The sequence below is a fragment of the Pelodiscus sinensis genome, chromosome 29 (assembly GCF_049634645.1).
Source record: "Pelodiscus sinensis isolate JC-2024 chromosome 29, ASM4963464v1, whole genome shotgun sequence".
Lineage (NCBI taxonomy): Eukaryota > Metazoa > Chordata > Testudines > Trionychidae > Pelodiscus > Pelodiscus sinensis.
Genome location: NC_134739.1, coordinates 7,118,423 through 7,139,559, shown reverse-complemented (window position 1 = coordinate 7,139,559; position 21,137 = coordinate 7,118,423). Strand labels below are relative to the sequence as shown.

At 48.4% G+C, this 21,137-nt stretch overlaps 1 protein-coding gene across 22 annotated transcripts in view; it reads left to right on the top strand.

Annotated features, from left to right (window-relative positions):
- Positions 1-21,137, top strand: part of MAPT (microtubule associated protein tau) — a 92,010-nt gene that overhangs the window by 52,907 nt on the left and 17,966 nt on the right. For 5 of the 22 annotated variants that reach the window (XR_012898004.1, XM_075911142.1, XM_075911143.1 and 2 more), the window contains exons 1-4: positions 10,353-11,252; positions 15,344-15,399; positions 17,391-17,588; positions 19,614-19,743. Coding sequence is in view for 21 of the 22 variants with exons in the window: in XM_075911142.1 (XP_075767257.1) it covers positions 10,385-11,252; positions 15,344-15,399; positions 17,391-17,588; positions 19,614-19,743 (1,252 nt within the window). In the remaining variant the exon portion in view is untranslated. The other 17 variants (XM_075911154.1, XM_075911156.1, XM_075911153.1 and 14 more) reach the window with 10 other exon arrangements.

Here is a 21,137-nt window from a genome sequence, read left to right as displayed (position 1 = left end):
CAAAATCATTTTACTAATCACTGTTTCCACTCAAATGTTTCATTAACCTCTCTCTGTCACGCTCATTGCAGGACTATTTTGAACTCCTTTATATTTAAAAAAAATTGTGGTCCACATTTACCAAAAAAAAGCAACTCCCCTCCTCCCCCCCGCGCCTCCCGAAACCCCTGTGTACAGGCCAGGAGTTTTCTTGGGACCTAGCTGATCCAGACTGTAATGACTTTAGAAAACCACTACTCTACCTTGCCTTAGTTTCCTATTTGTAAACCGGGCGAATATACGTCGGATCTGTACTTACGAACGGGGCTTTTCTCGCCCCGGAGGACGCGGGCGGCGGGACCTCCCAGACGCGCCGCGGTCCCGTGTCCTCCGGGGCGAGAAAAGCTGCTCCGCGTCTCCCTGGTCTGCTGGGGGTTTCCCCAGCAGACTAAGGAGACGTGGAGCAAAGCCGCGGAGGACACGGGCGGCGGGACCGCCCAGACGCACCGCGGTCCCGCCGCCCGTGTCCTCGCTCCGCATCTCCCTGGTCTGCTGGGAAGACCAGGGTCCCCCCCAGCAGACTAGGGAGATGTGGAGCAAAGCCGCGGAGGACGCGGGCGGCGGGACCGTGGCGCGTCTCGGCAGTCCCGCCGCCCATGTCTCCCTCGTCTGCTGGGGAGACCAGACCCCCCCCCCCCGGCAGACCAGGGAGATGTGGAGCAAAGCCGTGGAGGACGCGGGCGGCGGGACCGCGGCGCGTATCGGCAGTCCCGCCACCCGTGTCTCCCTGGTCTGCGGGCGGGGGGGGGGGGGCGCGCAGCTAGTGCGCCCCTCCCCCCTCCCCCCTCCCCAGCAGACCAGGCTTTTCTCGCAGACGCCTGGGGTAGAGCAGCTGGGGCGCTGCCGCTCCTCGGCGCTACTGGACCAACCCGGCAGCACCCCAGCTGCTCTGCCCCAGGCCCCAAGTCAGCCGCTGCTGAAACTGACCAGCGGCTGATTCCAGGAAGCCAGGGGCAGAGCAACTCTGCCTCAGGCTTCCTTTAGTCAGCCGCTGGTCAGTTTCAGCAGCGGAAGAATCTGGACGCCAGTTCCGACTTACATACAAATTCAACTTAAGAACAAACCTACAGTCCCTATCTTGTACGTAACCCGGGGACCACCTGTACTTGAAAAGGGCCCTAGATGTTTGAGGCCTTTGGATGAGAGGTGCTATGCAAAGGTGCAGAGTTGTTATTCGTTACAGAAGTTCCCTGCAGTGCATCGCAATTTTTTTTTCCTGGATTTGACCTAGACTGCAGAGGGTTGCTTTTTCATCATGGATATTCGCAATTCCATGGGTCATGCTCCTGAAGGGCAAGCGTTTGCACCGGTGAACTTGGCCAAACATATTACCTTCTCCTCCTACTTGGTGCTCTGCATTCCAGAGAGAGCTGCTGCTCGTTGGGTTTGCTCCTTTCTACACCTACCTGGGCAGTACAATTTGGTATCTGGTTATATAAAATAGACATGTGGGGGGGAACCTAATATGCTGATGTGGCATCATGCAAAGGCCTGGGCACAAGTTGGATGGTGCTGCGGCTCTTCGGTGTATTCTGTCGCCATGTTTTTCAGAGACCCTTATTTTGAAATGTTCTAGACACGTACTGATACTTGTAATGTGTGGAGGGTTTATTCCTCTGCTTGTTATGCCCGGCTGCCTTGCAGGCTCCTGTCACGAGCCTTAAGAGGAGAGGAAAGTACACGTTTCTACGCTTTACTAAAAGAAACTTTATTCCTACCTGGGCTGTTGTGTTTCCAAATGCTGCCGTTTAGTGACCTGCACAGCTGTGCCCCATTGTGGTGCCGCTCTCCTTCCCAGCTGAAGTGGTGCAAGAGACTGGCCTGCAAAATTCTAATTGGTTCAGGACTGGATATCGCTGGCCTGCGCATCAGGACAGTGTTGTCCTAAGGAGGAAAAACTTACCGGGGGGGGGGGGGGGGGAGAGAGAAGCACTTCCATCTGCTACTTGAAAACTTTCCAGAGGTTTGCCGTGGAGAGAGTCCCAGCAGGGATGAATGAATTAGTGGGCATCACCCAGCTGAGGTGGTTAATGAAAGATGCACGTATATTATAGTAAAACTTCTGGACTCTGGGCTGTTGCCACCAGCTCAGCCCTGAATAGCACCTCTGTGCAGGCAGCATTGCTGAATGTGCAAACTAGGTATTGGCTGCCATCCTGCTCTCTGGGTATTTTAAACAGGCCGTGTTGGTTGTCGAGTGGTTTTATTTTTTGGATGGGTTAGCAATGCGCAGAGGCATGCACCTTGTGTGGTAGAGGAGGGGACGCACTGCGTGTCTGACAGATGGAATCTCTGTGTGTGTGCATGCACTATGCTTGTGCTTTACATGACAAGTATCAACTTCATCCTGCTCAGCAGATAGGAAGGAAACCGGGTGGTTAAGCATTGAGGATTTTCCCTTCTGCAGTGCATCCTTCAGTGCTTTTTATTTTTTTGTTTTAAAGCCTGGACCCCCAAAGGGGTTTTGTTGCAGTCCGGCTGTGTGAAAGCTATTTTGTTTTCAGATGCCACAGCGCCCTTAGTGGAAGAGAGAGCACATGAAGATCGCATTGCAGCTCGGCAGCACATGGAGATCCCTGAAGGAACTACAGGTGAAGCGACCATATGGCCTTCTGGGGAACGAAGAGCGAGTGTCAAAGTGTGGCTGGCAGCGTTGTCAGTTTCCCAGAGCAGTGTGCTGGGAAACACTAGCTCAAACCTGCCCTAAATGGGGAAACTGGGTAAATAATTACATCGGTATCCAGCCAGTGGAGCAAACATAGACTGTACCTTTTCAAATTTTGGACACAGTGGTTCCAAACTGAATAATCTCACCACTGTTTCAAAGTTCATCTTCTGCTGCAGAATGGAGCTTGGCCCCATGGGTCTGGTGGCAAAATCTGCACATTTCTGATTTCAGGTTTACAACTCTGCATTATTGTCACACTTCTGCGGGGCTACTTAACTTCGGAAGCCCCGCAGGCCACAGTGATACTCTCAGCACGTGCCAAGAGCCGCAACTTAAGTTTCATAGAATCATAGGACTGGAAGGGACCTCGAGAGGTCATCGAGTCCAGCCCCCCGCCCTCAAGGCAGGACCAAGCTCCATCTACACCATCCCTGACAGATGTCTATCTAACCTGTTCTTAAATAACTCCAGAGAGGAAGATTCCACCACCTCCCTTGGCAATTTATTCCAATAATTGACCACCCTGACAGTTAGGAATTTTTTCCTAATGTCCAATCTAAACCTCCCCTGCTGCAGTTTGGTTGCATATATATGCAAATAGCTTCTTTCACACTGGCGGGCATGAATACAAAGATTAAGGCAAGACTACACAACACACAGGCTCCATTTAAGTCAGTTCTGCTGATATTAATAAAATGCAATATTTACCTGATTTCCACCCATATGACAGTATGTTTAATGAGCAATGTCAGTTCAGGAATTCAACTACTAAAATGCATATCAACAGAAGACCATTATATTGACTCCTTCTTTGTTTTGGCTCCCAACCACAGGCCATGTTTTGAGCCCTGCGTAACCCAAACCGCACCGTGGACTGGGGGGGTCACATATTGAGTAGCCCTGCTCTCATGTAATCTAATGTTTTGACCGTTTTTATAAAGGCAGGGTGGTGTGTTCAAGTCCCGCCCACACTGGAAACTGAAATGAGACGTAATATATATATTTCCCTTGAGAAAATAGTCAACCAAAATGTCAACACTGCTATTCGGGATTATAATTCTAGATATTGCTATTGCGACCATTGCAGTTTTTCTTTTTATTTCTACAGCCCTAAATTAATTTCAAATCCGCCGTATGTGCTCACATGCGCTCCGGGCAGCACAGCTGTGAGCTCTGGCTGGGCGGTGCAGCTGTAGTATCACCAAACCTAGTGCTCCAAGTGGCGTGGTTAGGGTGGGGAGCAGGGAGGGCTCTCGGGGGAGTGGTTGGGGGTGGGGAGCGGGGGGGGGGTTGGATAGGAGGGAGGGAGTTCTGGGGGTGGTGGTTAGGGAGCCGGGTCTTTGGCTAGGCAGGAAAGTTCTGGGGGATGGGGTGCAGGGAGGTGGGTAGGAGGTGGGTGATTTAGGAGTGGGAGGATGGTCAGGGGATAGGAAGCAGGGCCATGCTTCCCCTAGCCTCCCAAACCCAGCCCTCCATACAGTCTGAGCCCTGATGTGGCCCTCACACCAAAATGTGTGCCCACCCCCCTGCTATGCCCTGCCTCCCTAAGGGCCTCAGACCACCTCTCAGTTCCTTTCTATACCTTGGGGTAATGAGATGGCACTTAGTGGCTGTCCCATAGCTACACCTTTTAGATGTAGGATTAGTGCATCTGAGCTCGTTAGTACTGAACACTTAATTATAGTTCGCCTGTTGGCAGTAGTAATGTTTTTGTAGATAACATCCACCCTAGGGACTAAAAAAGGCATCTCAGTCCTCATACCAGCCTTTGGCAAGGCCATTCCTTAATTGCCCACAACAGCTTCCTGCTCTTTTCTTTGAAGTGGTCTCTGTCATCCAAGATGACTGGATTCCAACCCTTCCCTGTGTGTTTGGCTGGTGGAATTGGCCCAAAACAACTCGGTGACTCGGAGATCCGTTAATGAGTGCCTGGGCAGGTTAAAGTGTTCTCCAGCAAGTTTCTTTGTGTCGCCTTTTCGGGTATCTGATTTGTGTCCATTAATTCTTTCCCGTAGAGACTGTCCAGTTTGGCCAATATACATGGCAGTGGGGCATTGCTGGCATTTGATGGCATAGATCACAGTAGAGGATGTGCAGGTAGATGAGCCCCTGGTGTTGTGGCTGATGTTGTTGGGTATGGACTTTTAATAGTCCAGTCATCTGAAGAAGTGGGCTGTGTCCACAAAAGCTCATGATACCATCGACATCAGTGTTTTTCAACCTTTTGTTTATAAAGTACCCCTTTAAAAAAAATTATAAGTACCCCCAGTGCCTACAGATTTCAGACACGCAATTTTTTTTCTACCATTGCAACACATTTGTTTAAACAACTTAATCGTAGCCCAGTGGGCAATGACATTTTTGGGTGTAAAAGGTACAAAAATAATGAAGTGCTGTAAAACTTAAAACAACAATTCCGTTTTCTCCAAACTTCAGTTGTGTGATTGTACCCCCCAGACTTCTCTCGAGTACCCTTAAGGGTACTCGTACCACTGGTTGAGAAACACTGATCTACATGTTTTGTTAGTCTTTAAGGTGCTGCTAGACTATTTGTTGTTTAAATTTTTCTAGTTACAGACTAACTCGGTTACTGTTCTGATCTAGTCCCTGTGCGTAAATCAGCTGCGGTTACGTGAGCTGCCTTCAGATACAGCATAGTGCTGCCTATCCTGCACCTCGGCTGAGGAACAGGCTCAGTAGGCAGTCACGTGTGTTTTTCATGCCAGACGTTTACATTTAATTTTTGTCTCTCCCTCTCTTCCCCCCCCCTTTATTTAACTGAATTAGCTGAAGAAGCAGGTGTGGGAGCTACTCCGAACCTCGAGGACCAGGCTGCAGGAGATCGTGCTCAAGGTCAGTGGAATATTTGCAGCTGGGAAATAGTGAAATCCAGTTTTGACCCAACATCGAGATAGCAAGTGCTGATGGTTTGGGATTTTTCTTCTGCAATGCCCCTTCCTTGCCTTGCAACCAGCTAATTTGTTCTCCCTGCCGCTGCCTGTCTCCAGCCAGGAATGGCCAACATGCTTTCAGCATCTCCCCGGTTTTTCATGTAGGGGTAACCCCACCACAACTTTTCATCCGTTGCTGTTCTTCTGTAGATGGCCACGTGTTCTGAGTCTTTGTTCTCTGTCTGGAGCAGCAGATGGTTGAGGGCTCTGAGACACAAAGAGGAATCCACTTGCGAAACACACTTGAGACAATACGAGTCAGCCAAGAGGAGATTCTCGTACTCTGAACACTTCATCCCTGGCATAGGTGACTTGTGGTAGCACTCGGGAGGTGCACCCACCTCCTTATACTCCTGCCAACATTTAAATTGTTAAATGGGGTGCCCCCACATTCTCCTCCCTGCCCCTCTGGGTGGCCCTCCCTGCACCCCTCCCCTGCAGGCACCAGTTGCCTTTTGCAATATACCTAAGTGTCACTCTCCTGTGAAGTGAGAGACGGGGGCTGATCTGGAATCCTGCAGTGCTGACCCCAAGGAAAAGGATTATTTCGCTTTATAATCACCATGTCCAATTTTTTACTTGAATGGTGACACAGATTGGGAATATAATAGTGTAGTCGATTAACCGATAAGCTTATCGGTTAATGCTCTAGATGACACACCTTCTCCCCACCCCAAAACTAGTAAATATTTTAGCAGGCAGGCCAGTAGCCTGGCTCAGTTCTGGCTTGTGCCAGGTCTGATACCTACCCCCACTGCGGGTCTGCATTTAAAGTGTATTGGGAGCTGGGCAGGCAGGCAGCCTGGCTCATTTCCAGCTTGTGCTGGGTCCCGAAGCTCAGATTCTCTTTCCCTGCCCCCCCCCCCCCCCGCCCCCCCCCCCCCCCCCGCCCTGATGTGCTGCTGCCACCCTGGCCTGCTGCCTCTTTATCAGAGGCAGCAGCACAGGGCGACAAGCAGACGGTCCACAAAAGGAGCTGGTTTTTAAACTGGCTTGCCTCGTAGACCAGTGCCTGCCTGGCACCCCGCGCTGCTGCCGGCCCCACCCCCAGGGACGACCGAATAGTTGACTAACCGGTAAGAATTCATGAGGTTATTTGTAGGGTTGTCAGATGGTTTCAACAAAAATACCACACACACTTGACATTACATCACAATCTGCATTACATCTTATTTAGAAAATAGTGGACATTTCTATTTTCTCATTTCTATTTTCTCAATTTGTTTCCCGAACAGAGAGCTCAAATACTGGATTGTCCGGTTCAAAACCAGACACCTGGCAACCCTAGTTACTTGACTGTTCAATTAACCGATATTTAACATCCCTGACACGGCACCCCCTGGAAGTCTGGTTTGACCTTCTCCCCAAACTACTCGTTGGGTACTTTTGAAGTGCTGAGGGTATTCTCGTCAGCCTCCATTACACAGAACAGAACAAAGCTAGCCACCATGCAGTGTAGTGTGGGTACGCAGAGCACAACTGGGTATCCGCTTCACTGGGTTTGGAAACAATCCCTGTAATGTGGGAAGCAGCTAGCTCCCAGGACTCAGGCTCAAAAGGGTGATTTTTGACTTTGCTGAGTTTAGACGCAACTAAAAACTTCAGAGTAGGATTTTCCAAAGTGCCCAGTGTTGGTCTAACTCTGCATCCAGAGGGAGCAACATGAGCCCAGGGCTTGGAGTACTTTCAAAACGTCCATTTCATCTAATGAAACAGCAAGTGCAGAAAGCGGAACATGCTCCCGCTCTCTGTCTTGTTCCATTTACACAATGCTCCATTTATAAAGTGAAGTAAATCCCATTCCAGAAGATCGTTTTCTCGGCGGCATTCAGGTGAAATAAATTTCTCCGTCTGTTTGGTGTGGGTCCTTTCTACTCGCTGCCTGCTGCTACTCTCAGACTTGCCAACAACTTGTGGAAGCTGAGAGAAGTATTTTCAAACTTAGTGATGTTTAAAAAGTCGGTATTTTTCCTGTATCTTTTCAACTCAGGCCTGACCTCCGGCCAGTTTGCATCTTCAGCTTCCAAGTAAACGAGTTTAGTTATTCTTACCCTACTTCCTACAGAAATTTGCCCATAACTGTGTAACAGGGTCATCATGCACTTCTGTGATTGGCAGTTCTTGTGGTCAACTGAACGAGGCTTAAAATGGCAGAGGGTGCTGTAGGTCAAGCTTGAAGTCAGTATCAGAGATGTGATGGAAGAGTTGTAGATATCTGCCCATTCTGTCCAGCTCTGGCTAGTTCTTTTTCACAAGATGTTTGTTTAAACTTCTTCCAAAGAGGATGGAGAGAGGCCGTTCTCAGAGGAGACAGATGACAGAGGAGCAATGGTCTCAAGTTACAGAGGGAGAGGTCTAGGTTGGATATTAGGAAAAACTATTTCACTAGAAGGGTGGGGAAGCACTTGAATGGGTTCCCTAGGGAGGGGGTGGAATCTCCATCTCTAGAGGGCTTTAAGTCCTGGCTTGACAAAGCCCTGGCTGGGATGATTTAGTTGGGGTTGGTTCTGCTTTGGGCAGGGGGCTGTGGAATTTGAAAGCTTGCTCTTCAGCATGAAGGAGGAAGAGTAGTAGAAACTTGAGACACACTCCATGGGAGAGGCTGCCTTTTTAAATCTACAGATTTTTAACCTTATTTCAAATGTTACAAACTCCTTTGATCACGTCTCGCCCTCGGTCTGTATTGAGAGCAACAAATGCATTTTGGGAATGTAGATACTGTATTGAATGTAGTGGCCACATCTCTCCTTTGGCTGGGCTAGTGGTATGTTCCATTCACCTCTGAGCTTTGCTGGTTAGCATACTGGTGCCAGGGAATACCGTTTGGTTATTAAAGGAGCGCACTGTGGCCTGATAACAGATTTATTGCCAGGTGCCAATTAGTATCAAATTTAGGTCTTTCTTGGATCATGAATTTGAGGACTCTGCAATGATTTTCCATAAGATTTATGCAGATAAAAGGCCAATTCAGTTGCAATTTTTAAAAAACGTATCCCATTTTTTAAATTTTCTCTTTACGGTTTGCTTTTTATTGAAAGGATGCTTTTGATTTTAGTACAAAAGCGTCCCTAACCTCGGTTTTGATTAGAAAAGTCATGGAAAGACCTCGTGGCTAGGAGCCTAAGTAGAAATAAGCCACGTGTTTTTAATTAACCATTGAAACAATTTACCTCAGGGTGTGGTGGATTTTCCATCATTGCAAGGTATGAGCTTGATGCATGCAATTCTCTGGTCTGTGTCATGCCGGAGGTCAGGCTGGGAGCATGTCTTCAGGTGTAGTGCTACAGCGTCGCCCCTGCACCGGTACCATTGTGCGCCTCTAGCGCGTTCATGGAGAGCTGCTCCCATTGGCAGAGTTACTCCATCTCCCCAAGAGGCAATAACTGTGTCACCTGGAGATGTACTCCTGTCGACCTGGTGCTGTCTACACGGGGGGTTAGGTAAATATAACTACGCCACTCGGATGTGGATTCTTCACTGCCTGAACAACGTGGTTATACCAGGATAGGTGTGTAGTAGAGACCTGGGTTAAGTAATCACAGATGTTCCCCTCTGGCCTTAAAATCTTTGCATCTGTGACTGTAAGTTCTGTGTGTTGAACATTCTACCACCCGCTGCTCCAGAGCGGATGTGCAGTGTTGTGGTACTGATGACTCGTGCGCGTGGGCGGAACATACAGACTCGCAGTTTGTTTGCAGTCGCAGGCAGGTGTTTCTGTTGTGCCATCCATCCTCTCCACCTACACCCGGGGTTCTGATGATGCAGACAGGCTACTGAACGAGAATACCCGAGCCGCTCTGTCGAGAACGTAGCAGAGGAAGACGTGGTCTAGAGAAGGGAAGATGGGTAGAATTCTGGGAGGCTGAGAGGTGTTAGAAGAGGAGGAGCTGGGGGGCGGATTTAAATTCATTTGTAACCTTGGGCAGAGGAGAATATCTGTCCCCTTACATTCTGGCCCGTGCTGCGCGAGCACATGGCTGCACAACCCACCATTATTTTGGACCGACGGAAGCAACTAACGTTTAATTTGCCGTGTGGCCAGCCTGTGAGCTTCACTGCCATTGTCCAGCGCTGTAACATGAGAGAGACTGGATGGTTTTGTGGCCTACAAAATCCTGCAGTTATGCCAGCAAAGAGAATGATAGCCAAGGCTGGCCTTTTGGGCATGCTCTGCTGGGAGAGAATCTACCCACGGGGTGCACAGAACATAACGGATTGCCCACCAGCATATTACTGAGGCAGGAGGGAGTTTTCAGCATGGGAGACAGGATAACATGATCAGCTACGGCAAATCCCATGTGTATGTTGGTACCCTGCCTCTTCCCAGCAAGGGCGCAGGCAGGCAGAGATGATGGATGATTCCATGTATATCACCAAAGCAAAGTGGTTCTGGTTTCAAGCCTATTGACAGGGACAAGATTCCTTTAAAGCCAAGAGAAGTTGCAGAATTGAATTTGCTCCTGCAAATGGCAGCGTGGAGTGGTTACAAGAAGTCTCTTAAGTTTTTTTTTTTTGTGTTGCAAGAATGACTTTCCGTTGACGTATCTATGCTAACTGTGCCACACTTGATATCCTACCCTTCCTCTTCGCCCCCACAGAGGAGCTGAGCTCCCCAAGGCCATGGGAGAGAGTGGAACTTGGAAGTCAGGAGCATGCGGCAAGGGAGATTCAGCCAGAAAAACAATCAGGTGAGGTTCTTCCGGAGACTCTTGTCCACTTGTATGAAATGGAGACTGGAGAACAGGCAGCAGAAATCCCTGCCAGTGCTGAGACCTCGATACCTGTGCCCCTGGGTATCTGTGAAGACTTCAGAGCCTCTGAAGAAAGCCAAGAGGCAATCTCCAGCACTTTGTTTACTGCGCCCTGGGACCGTGGTGGCAAAGAGGATGCTGGAGCGAGGAAAATGTTGGCCGATGACTTTGCCACATCTGCAGTTTCTGAATTCTCTCGGAGTGGTCCAAGTGATGAAATGTCCCATCGCGAGACACTTGCTACTCGGTTTGAAAAGTCGCCCCTGGGTGTTGATGATGTGGGGTATGATCCAAGGGACAGCTCCTGTATCAAAGGGGGGCCATCTCCTTTACATGCCAGCGGCAAATTGAAAGAAGAGGCCTCTGCGCAGGAAAAAGATGAGGACCGCGACATTGACGAAACTGTTCAGCAGGGTTCACCATCCTCATTATGCCGACAAGACTCGATGCTTGAAGCATTTCCCCATCCAGCCGCGGCCGAGGAAGCTGTAGAGGTGGATGCAGAAGGCAGGGAAGCTCATAAAGTGGCAGAGACTCTAGATGACACTCAACGGTGGCTGTCGGGGAAAGTGTATGATGCTGTCGTCCCGATGGAGCCCTCCGTAAGGATGTACCAAGTGGAAGTGGAAGCTAACGTAATAAGGGAGAGGGAAATCTCAGCTTCTCCACTAGAAGCAGCCACGTTTCCCGATAGGTTAAAAAAGGACGTGGCAGATGGAAGCGTTTCCGTGCAACAGGAGACGGGGGGAATGGTGCAGGCCATGGCAAAACAAGAGGCACTCAAAAAGAAACCTGCAACTCACATGTCAGAGAAACAAGTCAGTCGGGTTCCTCGTTTAAAAGGTGTGTGCATCTCGTTTTCCTGCTCCGCACTTGCTTCTCCAATGAGTTGCTTGGGGCAAGGCTGCTACAACCTCTACTGGCACCCCTTGCGTCCTGCTGCTTGAGAGTTGGCCGTAGGTGTTTGTGCCAAACGAATTCAGAGAGTGCTGCTGCTTTTCTCCCTCAGTTTATGCCTCGCCCTTGGTTTGGTTCATTGGCCTCACCCTCCGCTTCAGTTCTTGCTTGGATGCTGGCGTGCTCCCGGTTGTGCTTTTCTCCCTTTTCTTTTCAGTGTCTTTCGGTTGATCACAGCTGCTATGTAGGCTCTTTGATTTCACCCACCACTCTAAATAGATATAAAAGAAAAGTGTGAGAGGGACTTGTTCTGGGCATTAGCCTCCCTGGAGTAGCGTTGACACAGAGCAGGCTACATAGTTTCATAGCCGTTGCTAGTAAAGCGCATATGGCCAGGGGAGCCGACCCGTTCTGCGGGCCCCAGGCAAGATGGGGCGTCCAGCTCTATACACCCAAAAGGGGCGGGGCTTCAGACGGAAGGGGCGGAGCCAGAGGCAGCCAGCCCTCTGTCGCCCAGTACACGACACCTTCACCTCCTTCAGCTCTCAGAGCTGCCCAGTAGGGACGTTCGATCGCGTGTAGTCGAACAGTCGTGTTACCCCATCAAATTTTAGCAGTTACACGCCATAGTCAGCAGTCAGTGTGCACCCTTCCCCACTCCCGGGGAGCCTCCTGCCACCCTGCACTGCTGCCTCTAAATCTATTTGAAAACCCCCTTCCCATGCAGACCAGCTCCCCCTGCTGCTGCCTCCTGATTGAGGTGGCAGCAGCCCCTGTCTGTGGTTGGCCCGAGCTCCCCATGGACAGAGGCTGCTTTGCGGCAGCCTCCCCTGTTCCCTTCTCCTCTCCCCCTCCCCCCCACACACGCTGCTGTATCTAATAGAAGTAAAGTTAGGCCTGAGAACTGTGTTCCCTGTAAGTTGAGCACTTGGGTGGCCTCCCAGGAGAGATTCAGGTGCCGCCCTGCTGATTAGAGGCAGTTCTATCAGAGGCAGCAGGGTGGGGTGGGGGGGAAGGGACAGGCAGCACCGGCCTCCCCCCGCACTCTGCTGTCTCTGTAGAGGCACGCTGACATCCCAGGGCAATTGCCCCTGTGCCCCACTCGCCATTGGCGGGTTTCCGGCGAGCCAGCCCTTCGTGTCAGTGTTTCTAACAGTGCGAGAGGAGGACAGCAGGCAGGACTGTGTCCTCCCTTTGCAGGCCCAGCACTATGTGCAAGACCACCCCAGAGAGATGGCGGAGTTGTTGGGTGTATTAGAGAGGAGCGAGGTGACACTTGGCTGTGAGATGCCTAAGGGTGTCTGCCGAGAAACCTTGATGCATGTAACTGCTCCGTTAATAGCACTGCAATCAGGTCGCGCTACATTTAGGTGTTCAACTTTGTGCAACCAGGTTAGCTTAACCGGCAAGAGTAGGTGCCTAGATTCAGCCTGTTGGGGCACAAATGCCTTTGCTTGTGTGACAGGCCATTTTTCCTCTGCATTCGAGAGCTATTTCTCCTTTCATCCGAGGGAAACCTTGGGAGGTAGCCTGTTCACTAAAACATGGCTGCTCAGGAGGCTTGCAAGTTAGTGCACAGGCGTGAAAAACACAACGTGAGTTCTTTGGGGGCCAGACCAGGTGCAGCCATCCAGAGTTCGAACGTGTTTCTTCTGCTAGAGACGTGACAGTACAGTCGATTAACTGGTTAACCGATAAGCTAATGCTATAGGCTGCATGCATGTCCTTCCCCCCCCAACCTGCCAGTACATTTTTTAGCAGGCTGGCCAGCAGCCCAGCTCAGTCCTGGTTCGCGCTGGGTCCGGGGCCTACCTCCGCTGCCACTCTGCATTTATAGTGTATTGGGAGTCTGGTGGGCAGGCAGGCTGGTTCAGTTCCAGCTCGTGCCAGGTCTGGGAGTCCAGCCCCTCCTCTGGACAGGGGCTGCTGCCCCCCTGTGCTGCTGCCTCTGCTTCAGAGCTGGTTTTTAAACTGGCTTCTCTTGTGGACCAGTTCCCGCCTGGCACCCCATGATAGAGGCAGAAGCGCAGGTGGTAGGGGGCTCCTCGGGATTGGGGCCGGAGTGCACTGGCTGCTGGCCCCACCCCCAGGGACTATAGAATAGTCGACTGACAGATAATTCATGAGGCTAATCGACTATTCGACCAACCAATATTTAACATCCCTAGTTTCTGCAGGACTCGCAGGATTTGCATGTCTGCACCGTACCTATTTCACTTTGGATGCCTAGATGCTGTCTAGGCTAGGGATGGTAGAGTTTAATGGATTAACTGTTTGACCAATAAGCCTGATGCTTATCGGTTAATGGTATCGGTAAAACTCAGCTGGCTCCCAGGGGAACGGCTTTGCTGCCTCCGCCAGGGGCTGCCTGCTGTTCCCAGGGAGGAGGTTTTTCCGTGACCGTGAAGCCACCTCCTCAGGAGCCAGGCGGGCAGGGGCTGGCAGCCCCGCTCCGAGGGAGACTTCTACCGCAAAGCCCGCAGCACATGTAATCGCTGAGATTTTTAGCAGTTACAGGGGTACTGTATGAAATGATTTTTAACATCTCTCGTCTTGGCACAGCTAGCCAAGTCAGCCTGAAAATTCAGCCCCTAGTTTATTCCTCGGGTGAGGCAGGAGAAGGAGGCCCTAGCAATGACTGTTAATGTAACTTCTTCCAGTGGAGTTAAAGCCCATGACAGATTTCTTAATTTTAATGGCTTTTAATATGCAATCCGAGAAGCTTCATTCACACCTCGCCTACAAATTATGCTTACAGGCGCCAGCTTCTAACTTAGTAACAGGAGCAGAAAAGCGGCTGGGTGTTTCTCTCTTCAGCTGGAAATATCTTGAGCTCTTATCTGAAACATACAGCACCTTTGTTGTACCATTGCTGTTTTAGGGAAGTTTTGGAACTGGATAGTGGCGCTCAGGTTCAAGGTGACTGCTAGAGCCCTTGTCAAGTTTATCAGCCAGAATACGTTCCCAAAGCTTTGAGAAGGAATAAGAACGGTTTTACCTTCAAAATTAAGAAGGAATTTAGCTGCTGATAGGAGGAGAGGGGGAGTGAATTTAGTAGTTAGTATCCTATAATTTAGTACAAACTTTACTTTCAATACTTTACTTCAGTCTCTTTATTTGCTATATTGCAGTGTCTGTTGTAGTTCGTAGGTTAATGAGGGAAAATGAGAAACTATACGTATTATTTATGAATCTTGTTTAAATGGCTTTCATTTGGCTGATAAAGCCTCAAGAAATATTATGTTCTGAAATACTATCTGACAGAAGATAGTACATCGAGAGAGATGAAGATTACAAGTGGATTTGAATAAAATTGCTTTTTGAAGTAATGCATTAACTGTGATTTTTTTTTTTGGAAAATAAGATCAACCAGTTCTGTTATGTAAGGTCATGAGACCCTACTCTGATAAGTTGGAGGCATTCATGATTGTCTTCATATGTGGTGCTTAAAACCTTATCTGCATGTGTTTTTAAGAGCGTAGGGACAGAGTTAGGCCCAAGAACGATGTTCCCTGTAAGCTGAACACTTGGGCAGCCACCCAGAAGAGATTCAGATGCTGTCCTGCTGATTAGCAGAGTGCTCATGGCCAGCAGCTTATTTTTCTACTGGTGGTGCACATACGCATATGCCTCAGTGCATATAACAAAATTTATTCCGCACATGAATGGCAGGGGGGAGGGATTAGAGAGAACATTGCCTGAGAATGGAGCTGTTATGTCTTAAACCAGAAAGACAGTATTAAAACAATGTGCCAAGTTCTCTTGTCAGGGATGGTCTGGTGTAACACTTGCTGCATGTTTTTGATGAGCGCAGCTGTTACTCCTATGCATTAAGGATAATCAGTAACACAGCAAGAACACACACAAAAAACTGAAATAATTTGATAAGGACTGTTTAATAGATGTAACTGAAATGAGAAGAAATGCGAACACTAATGCATGTTGCGATAACGCATATATTAGAAGCTTTACTTTATAATATTTAGTTAACTACCTCAAGAAGAGGAACATAACTCTCTTTATTTGCATTTCATCAGCTCATATTGACAGTAAAGACAAAGATGGAACTGGTACTGAAGAAAAAAAGCCTAAGGTAAGATGACAAATACGATGTGAACCTTCTGTATATGTTCTTGACTCCTCCTGTTCCCAGCTGCTTTTGACCTAAATCCATATATTTGTTAGAAAACCTTGCCATTAATTTCCAGTTTTATTTTCTCCTAGTGTCTTTGTGGTTTTGTTTCCCTCCTTTGGAAAACGCAGCCATTTTCAATCATAAAATCAACTCAGGAAAAAAAATTGACTTTTTAGAATTAAACTGCTGTTTTGTTTTGTTTTTAACTAATTCAGAGAGAACTCCAGGGTACGTGGCAGGAGTCCAAATGTTTAACTTTCAAAAAACAGTTACTCTAACTAGTGGGTCCCAGTCCTGGACCCTGATCCTTGCATCTGCCTTTGTGAAATACAGTTATGGCTTTTGTTGGTGAGCCAGCAGTTCTGAAGTTACACAACTGCCCATTTGAGAAACAAAGAAAGAGCAAGTCTAGACATTTGTCCTTAGCAACCATTAAAGAATGGTCCAACTCCACCAGAGGGCTGTGTTCTGAATTGTACACATTATTTAATTCTGGGAAATTCCAGAAGATGGGAAGAGTGCTAATGTTATGCCAATATTCAAAAAGGGCAAAACCAGGGTAAAAGAGGCCAGTTAGCCTGACAACAATCCCTGGCAAAATAATGGAAAAATTGATGCAGGATTAAATTTATAAAGAATTAAAGGATAGGAATGTAATTATAGCCATTCAATATAGTTTTATGGAAAATAGATCTTGTTAAACCTGATTTCATTCTTTGAGGAGATAACATATTTAGCCATTAAAGATATTACATCTATGCAATTACACTTAGACATTTATAAGGAATTTGACTTAATGCCTAATGACACCCTGATTATAAAATTAGTGCTATAGAATATCAATAAAGCACATGTTAAATGGATTAGGCTAACTGACATCTCGAAAAATAGTTGTCGGTGGGGAATACTCATTGAATGGGATTATTTTAGTATAGGGATTGGTACTAGAGCTGATGCTGTTCAATGCATTCATCAAGTGACCTGGCAGTAAATATGAAATCACTGCTGAATAAAATGTGTAGGTGAGAGAGATTGGGGAACGGTAAATAAGGGTGACAGGGCAGTTGTACAGGGTGATCAGATCGCTTAGGAAGCTGGGTAAGCCGCTAGCTGGTTGTGAGAAGCTTTGTTTACCTGTGCTTCCGCAGGTACGGGCGATTGCAGCTCCTCTTGGCTGGTGAATCACCATTCCTGCCCAGTGGGACCTGCAGGAAGCAGTGTTCTGGTCCATACCATTTCTCACAGCTCCCATTGGCTGGGAACACAATCCATGGCCAATGGGAGCAGTAATCGCCCATACCTGCGGAGGCGCAGGTAAAAAAAAAAAAAAGCATCTTGCGGCAGCTAGCAGCTTGCCCTTACAAACCGTGCCCTTGAAAACCCCTGATCTATTGGTGGTGGGGATAAGGATGTTAAATTTAGATTAATCGAATAGTTGATGCAATTTCATCGACTATTCGATTAGTCGATAAGGGCACCTCCACCTTTGAAATGTAGTCAAGCCCACCCGGCGCTTTCTACACTTCAAAGGTGGAAGCGCATGCAGGAGCAGTTGTTGGCTGCTTCATACTCTTCCGTGTTCCCAAAGGTGCCAGCTCTTCTTGTTCTCAGTAGGACCTGGTGGATGCATGTTAGAAAATCTGGTCCTGTCATGAGCACTGGGCAACTCTTGGAAATTCTGGCCCTAGATTGACTAGCTTCTGCCAAGTCCGCTTTCTTTCAAATGTGACAGGGTGACTAATAGACTTTGAGAGACTTTTGTCTGACAAACCAGACCTCCGGGTGTATTCCGACTCCGGCATAGCCTGAGGAGAACCTCTCATCCCAGGGGCAAGCCTGTTGCGTCTCATTCCTAGCCATTCGTATTTGATTTTAACCATCCTCCCCTTTCAGTTTGGTTTTTCTCATGCTGATTTCTTTTTAATTTTATTTTGTTTACTTGTTTGAAGACATCCACACCTTCCTCTGCCAAACCCCTGAAAGATAGATCCTCCATTACCCCCCAGCGACCCTCCTCTGTTAGTACAGCCCCTTTGAAAAGTCCCTCCAGCCCTGCTGAGTCCTCAGCATCAGCTTGCACTCCTAAACGCGTCTCTTCTGTCACATCCCGACCTGCCAGTACAGGAGCGAAAGAAATGAAGCCCAAGGTAAGGAAATGGGTGAAAAGGAAACCACAGCTACTTTTAAAGATTGATTAGGGTGCCCATTCCTGACTGACTGTTTCCTGGCAATGTGTGGGTAGCAGGGATATTAGTGTGTAGCGGTTGACACGCTTAACCCATAAGCCTGGGTTCATCGGTTAATTATAATGGTGACACGCCCACCTCCGCTGCCTCTGTATCAGAGGCAGCAAGGTGGGGGGAGGCGGGATCTGGTGCCCATGGGGAGCCAGGTTTCAAGCCAGCTCCCTGCAAGCACTGGGTCCCACCTGCCCCCTGCATTGTAAACGTGTAACCACTAAAAAATCCAGAGGTTCCACGTTTATACAGATCCATGTTTTGTTAACATCGTTAGTGGGCAGTATCTCCTCTTTACCCCAATTACCTAACGGAGGAGGCTGAAATTCGCTCAACCCAGACTGTACATAGCTTCAATCAGGAATGGCCAGACAACCATTCTAGCTTGTTTTGGGTGTGGCTGAAGCACTTGGTGTTTGTTTAAAAAAAAAAAAAAAGTGGCAGTGTAACCATGAAATCCTTTACTATCCTGAGGTAGGGCGTGGCGTTTAGAGTAGCTTATCTGGAAATTTTATAATTTCTGTGTTGTTCAGAGCAGTCACTTCTGTCACCGGCTGAGAGGGCCCCGTGGTTTGCATTCATTTGAACACAGTTTTTAAAATCCTTTCCTCCTTGTGCAGAAGGGTTTTGTCTTGTGTTTCAAGGAGGCATTGAATTCTTTCACATTGCAGCAACATTGTCTTGGAATCATGGGTGCTTCGACATTTGTCTTATATGCGAACAATGAGTATGTGCTGGAGTCAAAGGTCTTCTGTGCTGCAAAATTGCGCAGAAAACACAATAGGCCCCTCCCCACTCTAAAAGGGTTGTGGATTATTCTGTGCATATATATAAAAAAATCCAGCCTGTTCATATAACTTGTTAGAACCTGAAGGAGAGGGGAGAATAGAAACTGCATACCTGGATTAGTAGGATGAGCTTCTGTGCTAACCGGCTTGAAGTTAACCATCTCTGAGCTCCAACATGCAGGCGTGCATTGCTCCAGGGCTGCTACGTTATTGAAACATAAAAAGTCACATTCCCACTTAGAAATAGGAACACATGCTTTTTTAAAAAAAAACGCTTCTCGTGCTCACTCCCTGGCAGCTATAACACACGAACCACAAAATCCTTAAGCATCCTTCACTAAAAGCAAGAACTGTGGTTTGAAACGGTTGAACTCTGACCGATAGCACTGTAGCTTTCTTTTTCACACGACTAGTGGAAATGAAATGGCTTTGATCCCGATTGAAGAAGCTACCCTGCAGGATTAAAGGGGTTAATAAACAGTAGACTACGGAGGCAATGGGGAAGAGTGAAGTTTGAGTCTCCTTTTGAATTTTTACTCATCCGTGGCCAGCCTGAATGAAGATTTATGTCTGAATTGATCCAGCAGGGTTAATTTTTCATAAACTTTTTACCACCCTAACAGGGCTGTGGAACGAACATAAACCACAATGTGTCAGATATGGGGAAAGGAAGCTTTTGTTACTGGGGAGGCAGGAGTTTTAGGAACCAGTGAGGGACATGGACTTGCTTTTCAGCCAGACTTGCTAACTGGGCTGGATAGCCAAGCATTTCATGGCACTGCATAACTTGCCGAAGTGAACAGCTTGCATGGCAGCCACGTGCTTCCCTTTCAGTGTAGGTGCGATCTCCAGGCTTCGGGTCGCTGAGGCTGGTGCAGCCGGCTCATCCTCACTGGGGCAGCATGCAAAGGGATGGTGGCTCATCTCCAGCTAAAGTGGCTGTACCTGCAAAAGTTGTACTGAAAGCTGACCCTTGTCCCGTCCTGGGATGATGGGGGGGGGGGGGGCAGACAATGACAAGCACTTTGCAGGCTCGCTGCTGTCTGAGTGACGAGAGCAGCGTCCCTTCACTTGGCAGCAGGTGGTTGTTTTTTCTCATGGGTCCGCAAACCACGCGACAAACGTTTGTTCTGAATTCCGTCGGCAGGGTCCGGAGACGAAAAGCGGAATGAAGATGGCCGCTCCCAGGTCTGCAGCGCAGACTCAGAAGAGCCCAGCCAATGCTTCCCGGATCCCAGCAAAAACACCCACGGCCCCCAAGACACCTCCCAATGCTGGTAGGTTGGAATGGGTGCTGCATGCAGCCAAATCCCCAATAGGAGTCCAGCCCGTCTGCAGGAGTCTTCTCTTTTCCTAAAATCACTGACAGGGCCACGCTTCATGTGCAGGTTGAGTTTTGAGCAGAGTGTCCCCCAAAGTGCGCAACTCACTTTCCTGCAGGAGAAAAAAATTCCTTCCTCCCCTACTGAGGGATGTCAGGAGCCCAGACTCCTTGGGAAGATGAGTGTAAGCTGTACTGTACTTTCACTTCTGGGGTATGAGGGATTTGAATAGTGCAGCCCGCATGGCGCCTAAAAGCTATTGGTGGCTTCCCATGGTGGGGGAAAAAAGGTCCATCTGAAACTACCCCGTTGGGTGCTGCAGCATCTAGCTGAGGCTCGGTCACAGCCGGAGAAAGAAGGTGGGGAATCGGAGCTCTCGGTCTGGCAGTGTGTTCCGAGTGAGCGTTCCGTCGGGATAGTCCATGTGGTGAAATCCCACAGGTTTTGGAATGCTGATGGCATGAGAACCTGTCTCGCATCTAGTGCGGTGGGAGATGGAGCACTAGGAAAGTGGGGGTGGAAATTGTATTTTATCTAGTTCTTGCACAGCGCTGTGTTCTGCCTGTGCAAGGCCCGTTCAGTGAGAAGAGGGTCTCTCTTTTTACAGACACAGTTAGATAGGATGGGTCGTCTTGTACGTTGGGGAACCCCTATAGCGTAGCCCCTAGAGTTCATTCACTGGAGTTAGAGAGTAAGGTGTGTGGGGGTGGTAGCACTAATTTTTATCCGCAAAGACAATGCGGAGTCCTGTGGCACCTTAGATTTACTTGGGCATAAGCCTTGGTGGGCAAAAACCCACTTGCATCTGACAAAGTGGGTTTCTGCCCATGAAAGCTGAAGTCCAAATACATCTGTTAGTCCCATGGGATTCCTCATTCAGCTGTGAATAGTTTTTGTGTCGTAAGCCCGGTTACATACTGGTCTGTCTGCTTCCTTTATAAAGCCGTCTTGATTTAGGATGACAACTGCACGCCTTTGTCCTCCAGTTAGAGCCTGCTGGAAGTATAATTCATTGGATGCGCTCGGCTATAATTTGGAAGACGTAGGCTGCTCCATTTTTTACTCCATCTAGTTTTCATTTTGTGTTGATGGGTAGCTCTTTCAAAAGGCCGGTCATTCGCCCCCCGAAAGGGGCTGTACTTGAACAGAGACATCTTTGTAAATCGTTTTGATGTAGGATACGTTCTCCTCACACAATGTTGGGGGCTTAGGCCGGCACTTTTGATGCTTTCTGGATACAAATTACCTTTCAAATGGCGTATCTTGCTGAATATTTGTTTATCCAGAAGCTGGTAAAACCTTTACTAAAATCGGACTCATGATTGATTTTATTTAAGTTTCTTTAACTT